We start from the raw sequence: 16,420 nt of genomic DNA, 5'->3' as shown, positions 1-16,420 counted from the left end.
TTTAGATTTTGAAATTTGAAATTTGGACCGGTAGCACTTTAGCCCATATGCTACAGAAAACATATTAGTCTCTCTCTCTCTCTCTCTATATATATATATATATATATATATATATAATGAGGAGGGATCAAGTTACAACACTTGAAAGTTATAACAAAGTTACAACATCATTTTTTTTCATTTTCAAAGTCCAAATCGTCGATCCAAACCGTTAGATATTCAATCTATATTAAAATGTGCTTGCAGACCAAATTTTACATTTTTTGAAATTTTTTTGCTATTTATTAAGATGGGTACAAAATCGCTGTTTTTATTAAAATTCTGCACCATTAAAAACAGCAATTTTGTACCCATCTTAATAAATAGCAAAAAAATTTCAAAAAATGTAAAATTTGGTCTGTAAGCACATTTTAATATAGATTGAATATCTAACGGTTTGGATCGACGATTTGGACTTTGAAAATGAAAAAAAATGATGTTGTAACTTTGTTGTAACTTTCAAGTGTTGTAACTTGATCCCTCCTCATATATAATACATATACGAGGTTGACTTGGGTGAGCCATGGAGTAAAATGCGTTTGTACTCCACGCTATATTTCTATTTTGAAAATCCAAACAACCGATCCGAACGCTCAACATGATCTCCTTATTGAAATGTGCTTGGAGACTAAATTTTACATTTTTTTTAAATTTTTTTTACTATTTATTAAGTCACTTTGAAAATGGCTGTTTTACTGTGAACAGTAAAAATTTAGTCTCCAAGCACAGTAAAAATTTATGAACCGCCGGATCAGTAATTTTCAAAGTGGCTTAATAAATAGTAAAAAAATTCCAAAAAATGTAAATTTTGGTCTCCAAGCACATTTCAATATGGAGATCGTGTTGAGTGGTTCGGATCGGTTGTTTGGATTTTCAAAATGGAAAAATAGTGCCATGGAAAAAAAAAAGTTGTTTTACTCCATGGCAATTTTAGCCCAACTCATACATATACATATATGTACGTGCATATGTACGTGTAAATGTACGTATATGTACGTATATGTGTGTGTGTGTGTGTGTATATATACATGCATACATACATACATACATACATACAAATAAAAACAATGATTTTCAATAAATCTAAAAAAATAGAAAAAAAATTTCAAAAAATGTAAAATGGTCTCCAAACACATATTAATATGGATAACAAGATGAATGGTTTGGATTGGTTATTTGGATTTTGAATCTGATGATTTATAGTCCAATGTAAAAAAAATGTCTATACATTACAATATAACGTAGCCCATCTCATATATATATATATTTATTGGCCACTGTGTATGAACCAAATCGTAGAAATAGATACAATGTTGGGTCTACAGATCTTGTATGGTTTTAAATTATAATTAAAACAAAAAATTGACAGGATACTTGACATCAACGAAGTTGGGTTGTTGAAAAAAGTTAGATTTGTGCAATTTCAATTTACACGAGGGGGGAAAAACCCTGTTAGCTCCATTTGCAAACTTTTATTAATTTGAATTCACAGTTAACTAATTGATGGTGCTCGGAAGATTCTTGAAAACTTCTTTATTTTCTCGTCTTTTCTTCTTCATAATATGTACCGAGACTTTAGAGTCTTTATGGATTACATAGGATTGGAGGGTTTATTTTGTAAAGAATCCAAATAATAAATCATACTTTATTAGGTTCTGCTTTGCAATGGTCCTAAGATGTAGACAGATTATCATCTCTTTCGTTTCAACTAGAACACTAACCATAATTATGTCTCCACTGAGAGAGTAGGTTGCATGTTTCTCCAATATATATGTTTTTTTTTTTTTAAATTTTCTTGCAAAAGCCACTTCAGACATGCAGTCTAAAATGTATGATTGAGTGTTTTATATTCTACTCCAGGTTTCTTCAGTCAAAGGCTGTACCTCTCAATTGAAATTCTATCCAAGATATGTAGTATTGAGTGTAAACTCTGTTTTCTAAATTTCTTTTTTTAGATTAATTGCAAAATGTTATCCCAAGATCAGGAATGACCATCCATAGCTTGTCCATGAATAACCAACACATGTATGTGTGTGTGGGCAGTGTGTGAGTGAGTGTGTGAGAGAGAGAGAGACGTCTAGACTAGAGATAGATTCAGGAACACTAGTTAATAAAAAAACCAATACTCCTTTCTTATCGAAATAATTAACCATTGAAAAACAAATTTTATTAAATTGTTACAATATCAGTTCTTAAATAAATTAAGTAACTTTTTTTTTTAGTAAAGTAGGATCAAGCTATCCAATTAATTAAATATCTTCACAGATTCTTCATATGGATTTCAAACATATGATCTTTCACATGGAGATCATTGCTTTTGAAAGTTATTTAAATATGGACTTATAGACAAATTAGTACTAGAAAGTATATATTAATTTTCATATATGCCTGCTGAATTAGTTTTAAAGTTTAAATAATGTATGAATTGCATGTTGGATAAATGGACAAATTTTATAGATCGTGCAATTTTTTCAGATAATGACTGTAACAAAAATTATAGTAAATCAAATTATAACACGAGACCTCTTAACAATTAATTATCAGAAACTGACATGCAGATCAAAGCGCAGACTAAATTTAGCACGTGTTCAAAAAGATTACAAATTAATTAATCCCAAGCACGTGTAACCAGATATAAAAGTCTTGCTAAAGATTTTCATTTATATTTACAGCCCATGAGCAGGCCCAATCCAAGCCCAATGGTTTTAAACATTAAAACCTAGCGACTAGACTCTAGAGTTAATAATTGGATGCCGTACCAGCCCTATGCAATAGTTACATTTTAACATTAACAGTATCTATCAAACCAGCCCACCATATATAAACCTTAGGTAACATCCTCTGCATTAACTCAAAAGAGAATTCCCTTCTGAGTTAATGCATCTCGTTCGTCTTCGTCTGATTTTAAACAGAACCAATTCAGTCAGACACGTCTGACTTTAATACAGAGGACCTTTAATATTAGTGCAGATCTAGTCTGCACATATTTTAAAACGGGTCAGATGGTTTAGATGCATTAACTCAAAAGATTCTCTATACGAATTCGGTATAAGAGTATAAGACAGAAACAATTACCAGCAGATAAGTAAATTGGAAATAATGCCAAGCTAAAACGCACACTCAAAATATAAAATATATGAAGACACTGCCAATAGGAGCAAAACAATCAGTTGAAACAAAAATATACATCAGCATCCTAGGAGAAATGCACAAAAATGGCCAGTACCATCCCCAAAAATTAAAAGTTATCTCGCTGCAGAACAATTGAACACTGCATGCCTAAAAGACATTCATTCAACTAATCAAAAGACATTACCAGCCTTTCACTTCTAGCCTCCAACCATCCACTGTGCAATAAAATTGGAAAACAAAAAACTAAAGCATAACAACAATAAAATATCCTAATCAGCCCTACACAATACAATTACAGGAAAAAAAAAAAAGGGGTAACAGAAACAGCTAACAAAGACTGCTCAAGCACATGTACCCAGAGAAATTACCAAGTCCATTAGAATGAAGAATCATATTCTTCCTAGTCCATGCATCATTTAAGTCTGGAGGGTGATGGCGCTAGGGGAACCGGGTTCAAACCCATGAACCCGGAAGCGGTACAGGCAGGTGAGCGTGGAGCTGCCATGATTGGAGGAGCAAGAGAGCCGCACCATGTTCACCAGCTGCTGATCTGTGTTGCTCGTATCAACAGTAAAGGTCTGAGCATTGGGTTTGTCAAGGTCGTAGGTGAAGTCAACCAGGTGCATTATGCGCTGGGCCCGCATGGATGCATCATCATCAGGACCTTCGTACCAACCAGTCACCTGGCAATCTTTTGGTGCGCTAGAACGGTCATATGCCACACTCTGCATTGCAAAGCAAGTTTAGTACAAAAAATCTGATTTTGTATATATGTTTATGCAGTAAGAGCTGGTACAAACTACCAGAATAAACAAGAGAGAATTACATTAACAGTACTGGTACAAGTACCAGATGTAAATGTCCTCAATTTTCAGATTGCAACCCAAAACATCTCAAAAAAAATTATCACCAGTACTATTATACTGAGGTTCTAGTTTTAGTATTTAGTCATTTGCAAATAACGATCATTTCCCATATTTGCAACCAACACCAAAAAAAATAAGAGAACTCGCTCACGAACCCTAAACAATGTTTACTTTGTGTCACTATACTTTTGACTACACAACTATTAGTGCAAAGCAGAGAGAAATACCTTACCAGTACTGGGTTCATGTACCAGATTTAAATGTATCCTACAGAGATTTCAGATTGCAACCCAAAAATATCTCAAAAAAAAAAATTTATCATTGGTACTTTACTGGGATTCTGATTTTAGTATTTAGTCCTTTGCAAATAACATGGAGCATTTCCCATATTTGCAACCAACACCAAAAAAAAAAGAGATCTTGCTACTAAAAAATGCCCCAACTTAAGTATATTTAGATTTTACATTTAAGACAGACCAAAATGAAACCAATCAGATGCCTAGGGCATGGTCTCAGATACAAATAGAGAGTTGCAACCAGATCTGTTAATATTTATCCAAAAGAGTTGGGTAAAATTTGGTCATCGTTTGCTTGATTTGTCAATATTAGGTGTTTTAGCAGAAAATTAAACGCAAATTAGATGTCAATATTAAACACAATAAATGTTATTCTAAATTGTCTTCTTTAATTTATTTAGATGTCAACAATTGCAAATAAAATAAAAAATCTACAGTGTCTTCTTTTATTTATTTGTTTGTGTTTAAAAATTAAAAGCAAAAAGCCTGAACAGACACAAGATTACCTTAGCAACATGCTCCATGGTCACAGCTTGCACCACAATACCGGATCTAAGCTTGATCTCAACAAACCCACTACTCCCCTGAAGTGCAAAACACTGACCCGGTTCACCAAAACTCGGTTCGAGCACCTTCTGTGCATTGGAGTGCACATTGCCCCTCCCCTTTGTCGCAAAAAAGCCCGCCTTGCCTCCTGCAGCAAATGGTTCAGAATGCTTCACTACACGGGCCCCACCTGACCATAGTGCGTAATCAACAATCCCCAAGCCATCTGCCGCATGCCTCTCAACCTCCCTCTCTACCATTTCCTTAGCAAACAGTCTCATCTCATCTAACGAGACCTTGTTCAAGCTCAAGTCAGTTGAATCGGACATGCCTTTGTGGTTTCTAAATTCTTCAACAAATTCCTCAAAATCCTTTCGGGAAACAAAATCTGTCTCTGTAAACTCATTCATGATCTGGTCCAGCCGGTCAGTACGTCCTTCAAGCTTCTTAATCTCAGATAGTAAATAAGTACTTGTTTCTTGTACTTGACTCAGAAGATCTTTCTGGGTTTTTTCAATCTCAGTGTCAATTTTCTTATTTACAAGATCTACTTGCACTTGAAGCATTTTTGTGGTTTTCTTCAGAGAAGCCTCAACTTCAGAGATACGCTCTTCAGGGGTGGCGGGCCCACCTAACAGAGGCTTCCCCTCCTTTAACTTCCATGCAGCATTGCCAAGCCAAGAAATCAGCATGACAAAGACACAACCCTTGACCAACAAATTGCTGACAATCTGCCATGTGGATTTCCCTTGTCTAGACAAAGGTTTCTTGCGCCGCAATACATCTGCTTTGTTCAATTCAGGAGAGTTGATGAGTCGTTGCCGATCAATGACAGACTCACCACGGATCGTGTGGCTCAGATCACGTCCAGAGACAACCCTTGTCTTGTCAGTTTGTGGGGTCCCATTTGTTTCTGGTTTCTTGGTCATGGCAATGATACGCTTTCTTGCCTCAAGATTGGAGTTAGAGTCAAGACTCAGTTGGTGATTGTTTGGGGTTGAAATTGGGATTGCCGCAGTTGAGGCTGACATTGTTGCAGCTGTTTTAGTCTGACCCTGGAAATATCTAAATTCGTCATTTTTACTAGACTAAACTGTATAATTAAAGTTCACTACAATGCATGAGAAATAAAAGGGCATTAAATGAAACCAGGAGGCTAACTGGAGACATACCAATGTTAGAGACTTCAAAACATGGAAATTACATATATAATGAACTCCTAGCATGTCAAAATACAGAATATATTCTAGTATTAAGATGAATAAAAAAATTTACAATTACTGTACTGACAAGAAAGAGATCCAAGTTTGCCCAATTGCAAGAACTAGACAGACATTGCATACAAAAAAAATTGTAATCCAGTGCAAAGAACAGACTCCTGGAAATATCTAAGCTAGTAAAATTTACTATACCAACCTGTAGAATTTAAGTTCATTACAGTGCATGGGAAGGAAAAGGACATTAAATAAAACCAACAGGCTTACTGGAGACGTACCAATGTTAGAGACTTCAAAAACATGGAAATTTTGTATAAAATGAACTACTAGCATGTTATCATACTGAATTTATTTATTATTGAGATGAAGAAAAAAAAAGTTACAATTACTGTAATGACAACAAAGAGATCCAAGTTTGCCCAATTACAAGAACATGACAGAAATTGAATAAAAAGAGAAAAATTGTACTCCAGTGGCAAAGAATTAACATCAAGATGGTTGGGGTAAGAGATTGAAAAATGCACCTAACTAAGACAGAGCAGGAAACCAAGGTCGAACCAATTACAAGGAATAACACAATAATTGCAAGACATATGAATTAGTTTCTTAGTCAAGCATCCATGTCTATCACCCAAATTTGACCAAATAGTAACTTCAAACAATACTTTTACGGAAACGGAAAACTTGCATACCCAATTCTCATATTAAATACGCTTAACAAATAATTATTAAACTTACCACAAGGGACAACGCTTATGCAACAAATTACCTTCACAGATTGCAAGAACTAGCACTTGCAAAAAATAATAATAAATAAGCGGATCTACTTCTAATCTGGTCAAGCTTACTGCACAAGAATGGGATGAAAAAAGCTAGTGCGCCAGATTTTCCGAATTCCACTCTATACTCAATAATACAGATACAATGCACTCAAGAAAAGAAGAGGGTACACAGCAATCAGTTCCAAGTCAATCAGAAGAATAAACACAAGCGTAAAAGGAGAAAATCTTACCACGAGAGGCGATAACAAATAGAGACGAAGCGATCTGGTAGAGAGCTGTCGAGGCACGGAGAGAAACCCTACCAGTTGACCCGGAGAGAAGCGAAGAAGTAGATGCAAACCCTAGGTGAAAAAATGGAGGGAGATGGAAGAGGAGAGGAAGAGGAGAAATGGGGGGAAGCGGGGAAGAGACGACCTAACACCTTTTGGAAGAACCCTTTCAAAATCAGAAATGTGAGACCTGAAAAGATGCTAGAAAAAAAAAAATCCTGACGAGCGCCTAAAATTTCAATTTTTTCGAAATTTACCTTGTAAGAACTGTAAATATTAAGCATGCATGTTCGAATTTCGTCTTTGAGATATTTTAGATTTGTATTGATTATTAAACTGCAAAGGTTCAGAATATATTGTAAAGAAATATTGTTTGGCTATACAAGGAATTCAGATATCCTGTAGAAAATTCATTATTAATGTAAGCAGCGATCACTTCACAGTTTTTTATTTTGATAATTTTGATAATCTTTAAAATAAAATATAATTTAAAATATAATATTGTAAACATGATTTATATTATTCACATATTATTCTTTAAAATAAGATGAAATTTATTGTATGGTTTATCGCATGTCGAGTTATTTTAAGAAAACGGCTCCTGACTATTGGTGATTTATACATCATCAAAATAATATTTAAATTGTATACTAACCTATCTATATGTCCAATAATATAATATATCTACAAGAATCTACTTTAAATTTTCTATTTAAATTATTTTGAAAATTGTTGAAATTGTCAAAATAAATAATATAATTAATTCACATAACTATGATCTATACAATGTCTTATTTTTCTTTGAAGAAAAAAAATTGTTTGCATTTTTTGCTTAGCGTGCTTCTACTCCAATTTATGGTCTATCCTAGTATCCATCTTGTCACATGCTTGAATTGGTCATTTGTTAATATCTTGTTACTCTCAAAGAATGAGGTTACTTGGCTTTGATATCTTATACAAGTTAATTCATTATTCTATTAATTCAATCAAAAGTTGAATTAGCTACTATTTTCAAAATTGAAATCAGCTATATTCTTGCTCTATTCTTTATTTCATCCAAACGTGGCTCAGTGTTGATTAATTTGATTTGGGCTTTTGGTGATGATTTGCTACCGAATTATACATCATGTTTGACAAGACTCCATCTCATCGACATGCTTGAATTGACCATTTGTTAATATCTCGTTACTGTCAAAGATTGAGGTAACTTGGTTTTGATATCTTACATGAGTTAGCTCACTATTTTACTAACTCAACCAAAATTGAGTTAGCTACTATTCTCAAACTTGAGATCAGTTGTATTCTTGCTCTATTCTTTATTTCATCCAAACGTGCCTCAGTGTTGATTAATTTGATTTGGGCTTTTGGTGGTGATTTGCTACTGAATTATATATCATGTTTAACAAGACTCCATCTCATCGACATGCTTGAATTGACCATTTGTTAATATCTCATTACTCTCAAAGAATGAGGTAACTTGGCATTCAACTGGTTTTGATCATCTTTTAGTTGATTAATTTGATTGGACTTTATTGGTGATTTGTTATCGAATTATACATCTTGTTTGACAGGATTTCGAAATACATTCAAACCGCTGTTTAATTTCACAGTTTTACGTCCCAAAACCACAAATTTAATTTATAGTTTTAGCTCTCTCAAAACTGCAAAACAAATCAACGGTTTCATAAAATCGAAAATTAAAGTTGCGGTTTAGATCTCAAATTATATTTTTTTTCATGAAACCATGAATTTAATTCACGGGCTTTACGGTTTTCAGATTATTTGTTTAATTAAATAGAAAATGTTATAATTTATTTATTTTATATTAAATCTTATAAATATTTTATATATTTCTTTAAAAATAGATGAAATACTATATAATTTGATTTATTAGAAAGACTGCGACAAATAACTCAGATCAATATTTTTCATGCCAGATATTTTGAGATTGTAAGAAAAAAATTAAAATATTATGATCTTTCTATTTCCAAAAAAACAAAAAAAATCTCTGACAATAGACAAAAATTTACTCTAAAAACTTTTTCTGACAATTTTTTTTGTTTTTTCAAAAATAGAAGAATTACAATATTTCTTGTATTTACCATGAGGTGACTCAATAACTTGATTTCAAAATATTTTTATTTTTTTCAATAACACGTAAAGAATTTTTTTATTTTTCTTACAGCCGCAAAAAATTCAGCCTAGAAAATGTTGATCTGGATTATTTGTCGCAGTCTTTCTAATAAATCAAATTGTATACTATGTCATCTATTTTTCAAAGAAATATATAAAATATTTCTACTATTTTAATACAAAAAATAAATAAATTATAACATTTTATGTTTAATTAAACAAATAATCAGAAAAATCTAAAACCGTGAATTAAATTTACTGTTTTAGCCTAAAACTACAAAAAAGAATCCGGTTTTCCAAAACTGTGGATTTATTTTGTGGTTTTGAAGGGACTAAAACCGTAGATTTAATTTACGAAAAGTTGGTCCAAAATCATGAAATAAAATTGCGATTTGAGCATTTTTCAAAATCTTATTAAATATGGTGTAGAATTTGAAATTTATTAGTTTTTATATTTTAATAAAAATTTCGGGATTTGCTAACTCGTTGTCTTTTAATTTCATATCGCAAAATATTGCTCTGATACAGGTTTGTCATGGATCTGGTGATCCCTGATTGATTGGCTGTGAGAGCTTGATGTAAAATAGATAAAGGGTAAAAGAACTTCTGGTGGAGCAATATATATAGGAAATAGGGGTAACAATAAAAAATAAGACAAACTGTTTTCCTTTTTTTTTGGGCACCCACTTTTTATCCATAACACTTATTTTGGGGTGTTTAGAATTTTAAGTTTCTTCCCGAATAAGATGAAAGAAGAGATTTCCTAGAAGGAATTTCCCAATTTTTTATTTATATCCAAAAAAAAAATATATAATTTAAAAAAATAACCAAACGACTGTATTTTCAAAAGTATCTAAATTGGAAAAACAAATTCCTATTTTTTTTATTAGAAACCGAAATTTTTTTTTCCGGTTTTATGGCCTTAATCTGGAAAAAAAATTTCCGGTCTCTAATAAAAAATAAATGGAAAATTGATGGAATGACAGTTTTACAACTAAATGGCACATATGCATATTTTAACATACATCTGCACTGACCTACATAAATCATTTATAAAAGTATAAAACTCCACATTTGCTAACAAAACTTTAAATAAGAGAGATCAAGTCTATATAAAGCAGTGTTGTAAATAACAGTATGCGATTGTCGGACGGACAGGGTACCCTCAAGCGATTAATCATAAATAATTGGTCATAATCGGAAATAACCGGCCAATTAATCGGGAAAATTCATGACGGTTTGATCACCGCCAATAATTAATCGACCGATTAATCAGCCTAAACGGAAGTTTTTTGCAACACTGATAGGCCTAAACGGACGTTTTCCGGAAATATATATTTTGTATCAGTGTTGTAAAAATTGTCGGTTTAGGCCAATTAATCGTTGGTAGTGACCAAACCGTCATGAATTTTCCCGACTAATTGTTGTCGATTATTTCCAATTATGACCGATTGTTTCCGATTAATCGCTTGGCGGTACTCTACCTGTCCAACAACCGCATACCGTTATTTACAACACTGCTTTGTATAGACTTGATCTCTCTTATTTAAAGTTTTGTTTGCAAATGTGGAGTTTTATACTTTTATAAATGATTTATGCAGGTTAGTGCAGATGTATGTTAAAATATGCATATGTACCATTTAGCTGTAAAATATTTTTGATTAGAGACCGGAAAAAAAAATCCGGTTTCTAATCAAGAAACCTGGAAAAAAAAATTCCGGTTTGGATACTTTTGAAAATACAACCGACATGTGGTTATTTTTTTAAATTATATATATTTTTGGATATAAATAAAAAAATTGGTAGGAATTTCTAAAAGCAAATGAATATGGTGAAAGTAGCAAAGTCAGTATGTGTTGTGCTTACCAAGAGAGAGATAAGCACAATTTTAAAAATTTATCGAATTAATTTTAAATAATAAATTTAAATTGTTGAAATTCAACTATTTTACGAGTGATGCCTGTACATGCAAAATTTTAAAATTTTTGAATTCATTTAGTACAAGGTCAAATAGTAAAAAAAAAAATGAAGCTTTATAAGTTATTATAATACATTCATTTTTCATTATATTTTTTTACCGCTTGACTTTGTACTAAATGAATTCAAAATTTTCAAAATTTTATATGTACACACATTACTTGTGAAATAGTTGGATTTCAATTGTTTAGATTTATTGTTTGAAGATTTATTTATATTTTTTAATCAATTTTTTTTTATAGTAATTATATTATTTATTCAATTAAAATAATAATATCAATATCAACTACAATAATAGTACTTTATTGTAGTTATTCATATCATTATCGTTACGATCATAACAACAATTACTATTATTATTATTATCGTGACACTGTTGCTGGCATTTTAATTTTAGAATATACTTAAAAATAATAATAAGTAATAATAATTAAAATTAAATTTTAAGGAATTTTGATATTATAATTCAAATTTGTGATATAATAATGAAATCATATGGTATATTTCACATCAACGATAATGATGATGATGATAGTTGCCATTTTACTATTTTATTATTATTATTACTACTACTACGATTGTTGCTAAGCTAATAATAAGAATTACCACAGATATTAATATAAATAATAATTTATTTTTATTTTCATTAAGAATTAATATTTTCTTCTCTCATAATAAGAGCATCAAATGTTCTTAAAAAGAAATTAAATTAAAATTAAAAAAGTTCTTATGAGATAACTTCTTCCATTAATAATTTAATATCAATAAAAAAGGAGAAATAACAAACAGGACCTGGGGAAATTGGACCAAACCAAACACATGACTATCCAAAATAATCACAGCTGTAATTTAACAACCTTTTGGGCCTCCCTGCAATTTGCAAGTTACAAAAGAAATGCACCGAGCCCAACTAAATGAATTCGTATCCTCTGAGATATCTCAAACTTTGCGTGACTTTATGGAAAATCCCAACCGTTTAAATACGTTATGCAAGAATCTCAAAGCACACATACTGACCCCCCTACATCACCCCGAATAGAAACCGGACACGTCGGTCACGCAAAAGTTGAAATATCTCAGAGGATACGTACTCCAACTAAATATGCCCGTTCAACAATGCATTATATCTCTGCGTTAACGCACTATTTGAATATAAATCTGATCCGTTCGTTACATATCCACACAAATCACATAAGGACTCGGGCATTAAAGGCGGGGGCCGGATTGACCTAAATTCTGATCTGACGGTTTAGATCTAAACTCAAACGGTGCTTTAATGCAGAGTATGCGGATCCGAATTCTCCATCTCTACCGAGTACCGACTCTACAACCTTTCACGGTTCTCCAAATCCGCTTGTCAGAGTTGCCTCTTCCGTCACTAAAAGCATCAATATTTTGATCTTTGCCAAAATAAAAGATCTGACAACAAAGGGGAATGGTGGATCCGGGATCGACTGTGGCGGTGCGATCGACGTGGGCTTGGGGTCAGTTCCTGGCGCAGGTCGGCGGCCACTGGATATGGGGTCCCAACGGCGCCGGCCGTTGGCACACCGGCGTCGCAGTCGGTGTGACCGCCGTCGCCGGTCTTGCGTTGGCCGCCACGATCCTCATCTCCGCACAAAGGTACTTGAACCCTTGGTACTGATCCAAAACTAGTCTTTGTTGCAGACGCATCCAGAATTGATTTGTTCGGTGGATTTTTGTAGGAATGGCGAGGAATTAGTATTGGAATCAGCTTTCTGTAAAGAATTATTTTATTTTATTCTGTATGAATTAGCAGTGATTAATATTGGATGAATATAACCTGACTTGTTATGGGCATGGAACGCCAATGCACCACAGACTAAAACTATTTTACTTTATTTTACGTTTTCAATTTTAAATCTGTATAAAAAGAACACCTATATCATCATATTTTCCTCGGGACTTTCTGTAGAGGTGGCCTTAAATCCCCTTGGTCTGGGAGGAAAAGGAAGAATCCTCTGACAAAGCAAGAATGGCGGAGCTTCTTCACAACAGAGGGGAGGCTGGCTGATGGTGGTACCAAATTTCTGAAGAAAGCTCGAAGCTGTGTATGATTTTACATTACTTGATATTTTTCTCCTAATAGTATGTACCTTTTGCTATATCAATTTTTGCAGTTGATAATTTTGGTATTGTCAAGTAAAACAGCATTTATCCTATTTTGTTTTTTTTGTTTATGATTCAGGGAGTTGATATGGAGATCAGAGCCGAAGTTTGGCCTTTCCTCCTTGGAGTGTGAGTTCTATTTTATTATGATTCCAGCTCTGTTTGTCTTACATAATCAGCTGCTTCAGATTATTATATAAAAAACAAATTTTACGCCCCCCCCCCCCCAACACCAACAAACACACACACACAATGGTAATTCTTTTCTAAAAGCAAGTTTGGCCTTTCCTATAGACTATTACAGAAAAAAAAATAACCCCGTGGCACTATCTTATTAATGGAATTATTTTCTGATGCCTTCTGCCTAATTAGCTATTATTGGTGGTAGGCAAGATAAAATAAATGGAATCTCTCATGTATGAATTTTCAGTGTCGAGTTGTATATAAGCGCAATTACATTTTGTTGAGCAGTCTTGAGTGAATGCTTTCAACCTTTTGCAGCTATGACCTCCAAAGTTCTGAGGATGATAGAAATGATGTCAGAAAGAAGAACAGGTAACATATACAAATTCTGCTTCGTGTCGCGTAGTCATTGTACTTGCATTAAAGCAACATTCGATGCATATTATTTTTTCCCTTTAGTGCATATTTTTTTTTTCTCTTTGGTCCTTTAATTGTTTTATTTTATTATTTTGTTAGGTATGGTGCTTTATTTATGAACTATCATACATTATTTCTGTATGTATCATTGCTAATGGACATAATCTTGTGCAGGGAAGAATATTTGAAACTAAGAAAACAGTGCCTTGAGGTGTCTGTTTTTAAAATCAAGGAAGAAATGGAGTCAGATATTTCTCAGATCGAAAATGCACCTAATTCTGTTTCCACTGAAGGTGAAGAGTCAATTATCACAGAAGATAACCCAATGACAACTGCTTCTCTCTCAAGTGAACAAGCACACCTTGATCCAGCCACGCCCGAGCTACCAATCGACACTGATACTGCTCACAATAATACTTCTGATAAAGAAATGTTTGATGAGAAACCTACATTAGATTTACCTGATACAGAGGAAGATAGGAGTGATTTAACCCATGCAGACTCGTCTGATTGTGAATCATCGAATGACAAAGCACCAAAAAATGTTGAAAGTCAACTCAACAACACAGCTACAAAAGAACAAGCTGTTCGACCGTGCAAAACCAATGAGGATTTCGCCACATGGCAACGCATAATTCGTCTCGATGCACTCCGGGCCAATGCCGAGTGGGTTCCTTTTTCCCCAACCCAAGCTGCTGTATCTAAAGAGAGAGCAGTTCAATTGGCTGATACTGTTGGTTTGCAAGACTATGACCACTTGGAACCATACCGCATCTACCATGCCTCACGGCTAGTAGCAATTCTGGAGGCATATGCTATGCATGATCCTGAGATAGGCTATTGCCAGGGCATGAGTGACCTTCTGGCTCCTATAATATCAGTTATTGAAGCAGATTATGAGGCGTTTTGGTGCTTCGTTGGGTTTATGAAGAAGGCACGGCATAATTTTAGGTTAGATGAGGTCGGTATAAGAAGGCAACTTAACTTGGTGTCTAAGATTATTAAATGCAAGGATCAGCGTTTGTTTAGTCATTTGGAGAAACTTGAAGCCGAAGATTGCTTCTTTGTATACCGAATGGTTGTTGTCATGTTTAGGAGAGAGCTCACTTTTGAACAGACTGTTTCTCTATGGGAAGTAATGTGGGCCGACCAGACTGCTCGCCGGGCTGGGATAGGGGGGTCCGCATGGGGCCCAATTCGGTTGGATGCACCACCAACTGATGATCTGTTGTTGTATGCAATTGCAGCCTCAGTCTTGCAAAAGAGAAAGGTGATAATAGAGAGTTATAGTGGTATGGATGAGATCATAAGGGAGTGTAACAGCATGGCAGGCCAGCTTGATGTATGGAAGCTTCTAGATGATGCACATGATTTGGTCGTCACGTTGCATGACCGTATTGAATGAAATGGGTCCCTCTGCAACTTTCTTTTCTTTTCCTCTTTTTAACTTGATGTATACTTTTTTGGGTTAATATACTGCTTGGTAGGATGTATTATCCATGTTTTCGCAACAAGAATTTGTATTTCTGTTTTGTTCAGCAAAGTTCTTTGGTGAAGTTTCAGTGTTGAGAGTTTTTAATCTGGGGACACACCAATATTTTTCTCGTAGGTGATTTGAATTCTTTTTTTACTGAGTTTGATCAGTAAGCCAAAGAGGAAGAGAAGGATGCTAATGCTAGGCTGAGATCTGGATGTGCAAAAGAAAATGGAGAAACTGGTGTGGAGATCACTGAGGATAGTTCTTCCCCGAGATTTGTTATTTGAAAATTTTGATACATGTAAGTTTGAATTGGAAGTTTCTAGTGTTAGAACCCTTAATTCTTTGTAGCAAATGATTGCTCAAAATTGTACTATTTAATCACAGGAATTGCACTTCTAACTAGTTATTACCAGTGTAGACTGCCACTATCATGGATTTGTTTGGCCTTGGATATTCAGATGATTTGTGGCTGATCAATTCAGTTTACTCGTAGATTTCAGTAAAGTATGATCCGATTGGTAAGGCTTACAAAATTAACTTCATAAATTCTAAATAACTCTAACATTTTCAAAGTTTATAAATAGATCTTGATGGACAAAAGTTGCATGCAGTTGAACACCAGCATTGCATTAGCCTCTCTACATTCATTTCTTGAAAAGATCCAAAGCCCAGCATTTCATGCCCATTTTTATTTTCATACCCAGAATCTGACATGAACTACCTATGATTGTTCAGATTGGAAAGAGTTTCTTACTGTATATTTTTTCCAAATCACACTGTATATACCACTACAATTAATGAGTTTGTCTATCTAATGATGCAAATTTTTCCCAGACAACTTTGGATAAGGAGAGAATAGGTAGGTGTTTGTTGCAGTTAGGTAAGCTATGATATATAGTCAGTGATAAAAAACTAATTTATGTTAACTGATAGGGAGAAAGTAGATTCACTGA

General features: G+C 33.7%; 2 protein-coding genes across 3 annotated transcripts; one reads left to right on the top strand and one right to left on the bottom strand.

Moving 5' to 3' along the window:
* Window positions 1-3,226: 3,226 nt before the first annotated feature.
* LOC144574669 (SUN domain-containing protein 2-like) lies at window positions 3,227-7,395 on the bottom strand. 2 transcript variants are annotated; one of them, XM_078324677.1, is made up of 3 exons: window positions 7,109-7,395; window positions 4,840-5,934; window positions 3,227-3,896 (listed from the first exon to the last, which is right to left on the bottom strand). In XM_078324677.1, exons 2-3 carry the CDS (start codon window positions 5,908-5,910, stop codon window positions 3,588-3,590), a joined length of 1,380 nt encoding a protein of 459 aa, XP_078180803.1. In that variant the 5' UTR covers window positions 5,911-5,934; window positions 7,109-7,395; the 3' UTR covers window positions 3,227-3,587. The 2 variants fall into 2 exon arrangements, with proteins under 2 accessions (XP_078180803.1, XP_078180804.1); XM_078324678.1 differs by having other exon boundaries at window positions 4,840-5,944; window positions 7,109-7,324.
* Window positions 7,396-12,554: 5,159 nt separating this feature from the next.
* LOC144574733 (rab GTPase-activating protein 22-like) lies at window positions 12,555-15,600 on the top strand. Its single transcript, XM_078324775.1, has 5 exons — window positions 12,555-12,880; window positions 13,194-13,329; window positions 13,467-13,516; window positions 13,889-13,942; window positions 14,162-15,600. Exons 1-5 carry the CDS (start codon window positions 12,693-12,695, stop codon window positions 15,390-15,392), a joined length of 1,659 nt encoding a protein of 552 aa, XP_078180901.1. The 5' UTR covers window positions 12,555-12,692; the 3' UTR covers window positions 15,393-15,600.
* Window positions 15,601-16,420: the final 820 nt, after the last annotated feature.

The sequence above is a fragment of the Carex rostrata genome, chromosome 23, assembly GCF_964058835.1.
Source record: "Carex rostrata chromosome 23, lpCarRost1.2, whole genome shotgun sequence".
Taxonomy (NCBI): domain Eukaryota; kingdom Viridiplantae; phylum Streptophyta; class Magnoliopsida; order Poales; family Cyperaceae; genus Carex; species Carex rostrata.
Note: the sequence above shows the minus strand (reverse complement) of the source record. Positions and strands in the feature narration are given on the sequence as shown.

Coding starts and splice junctions, on each gene's coding strand:
- LOC144574733 (XM_078324775.1), top strand. CDS start 12,693: ATGGTGGATCCGGGATCGACTGTGGCGGTGCGATCGACGTGGGCTTGG. Junction 13,330..13,466: donor TGAAGAAAGCTCGAAGCTGT/GTATGATTTTAC, acceptor TTTATGATTCAG/GGAGTTGATATGGAGATCAG. Junction 13,517..13,888: donor TGGCCTTTCCTCCTTGGAGT/GTGAGTTCTATT, acceptor AACCTTTTGCAG/CTATGACCTCCAAAGTTCTG.
- LOC144574669 (XM_078324677.1), bottom strand. CDS start 5,910: ATGTCAGCCTCAACTGCGGCAATCCCAATTTCAACCCCAAACAATCAC. Junction 3,897..4,839: donor CCATGGAGCATGTTGCTAAG/GTAATCTTGTGT, acceptor TTTGCAATGCAG/AGTGTGGCATATGACCGTTC.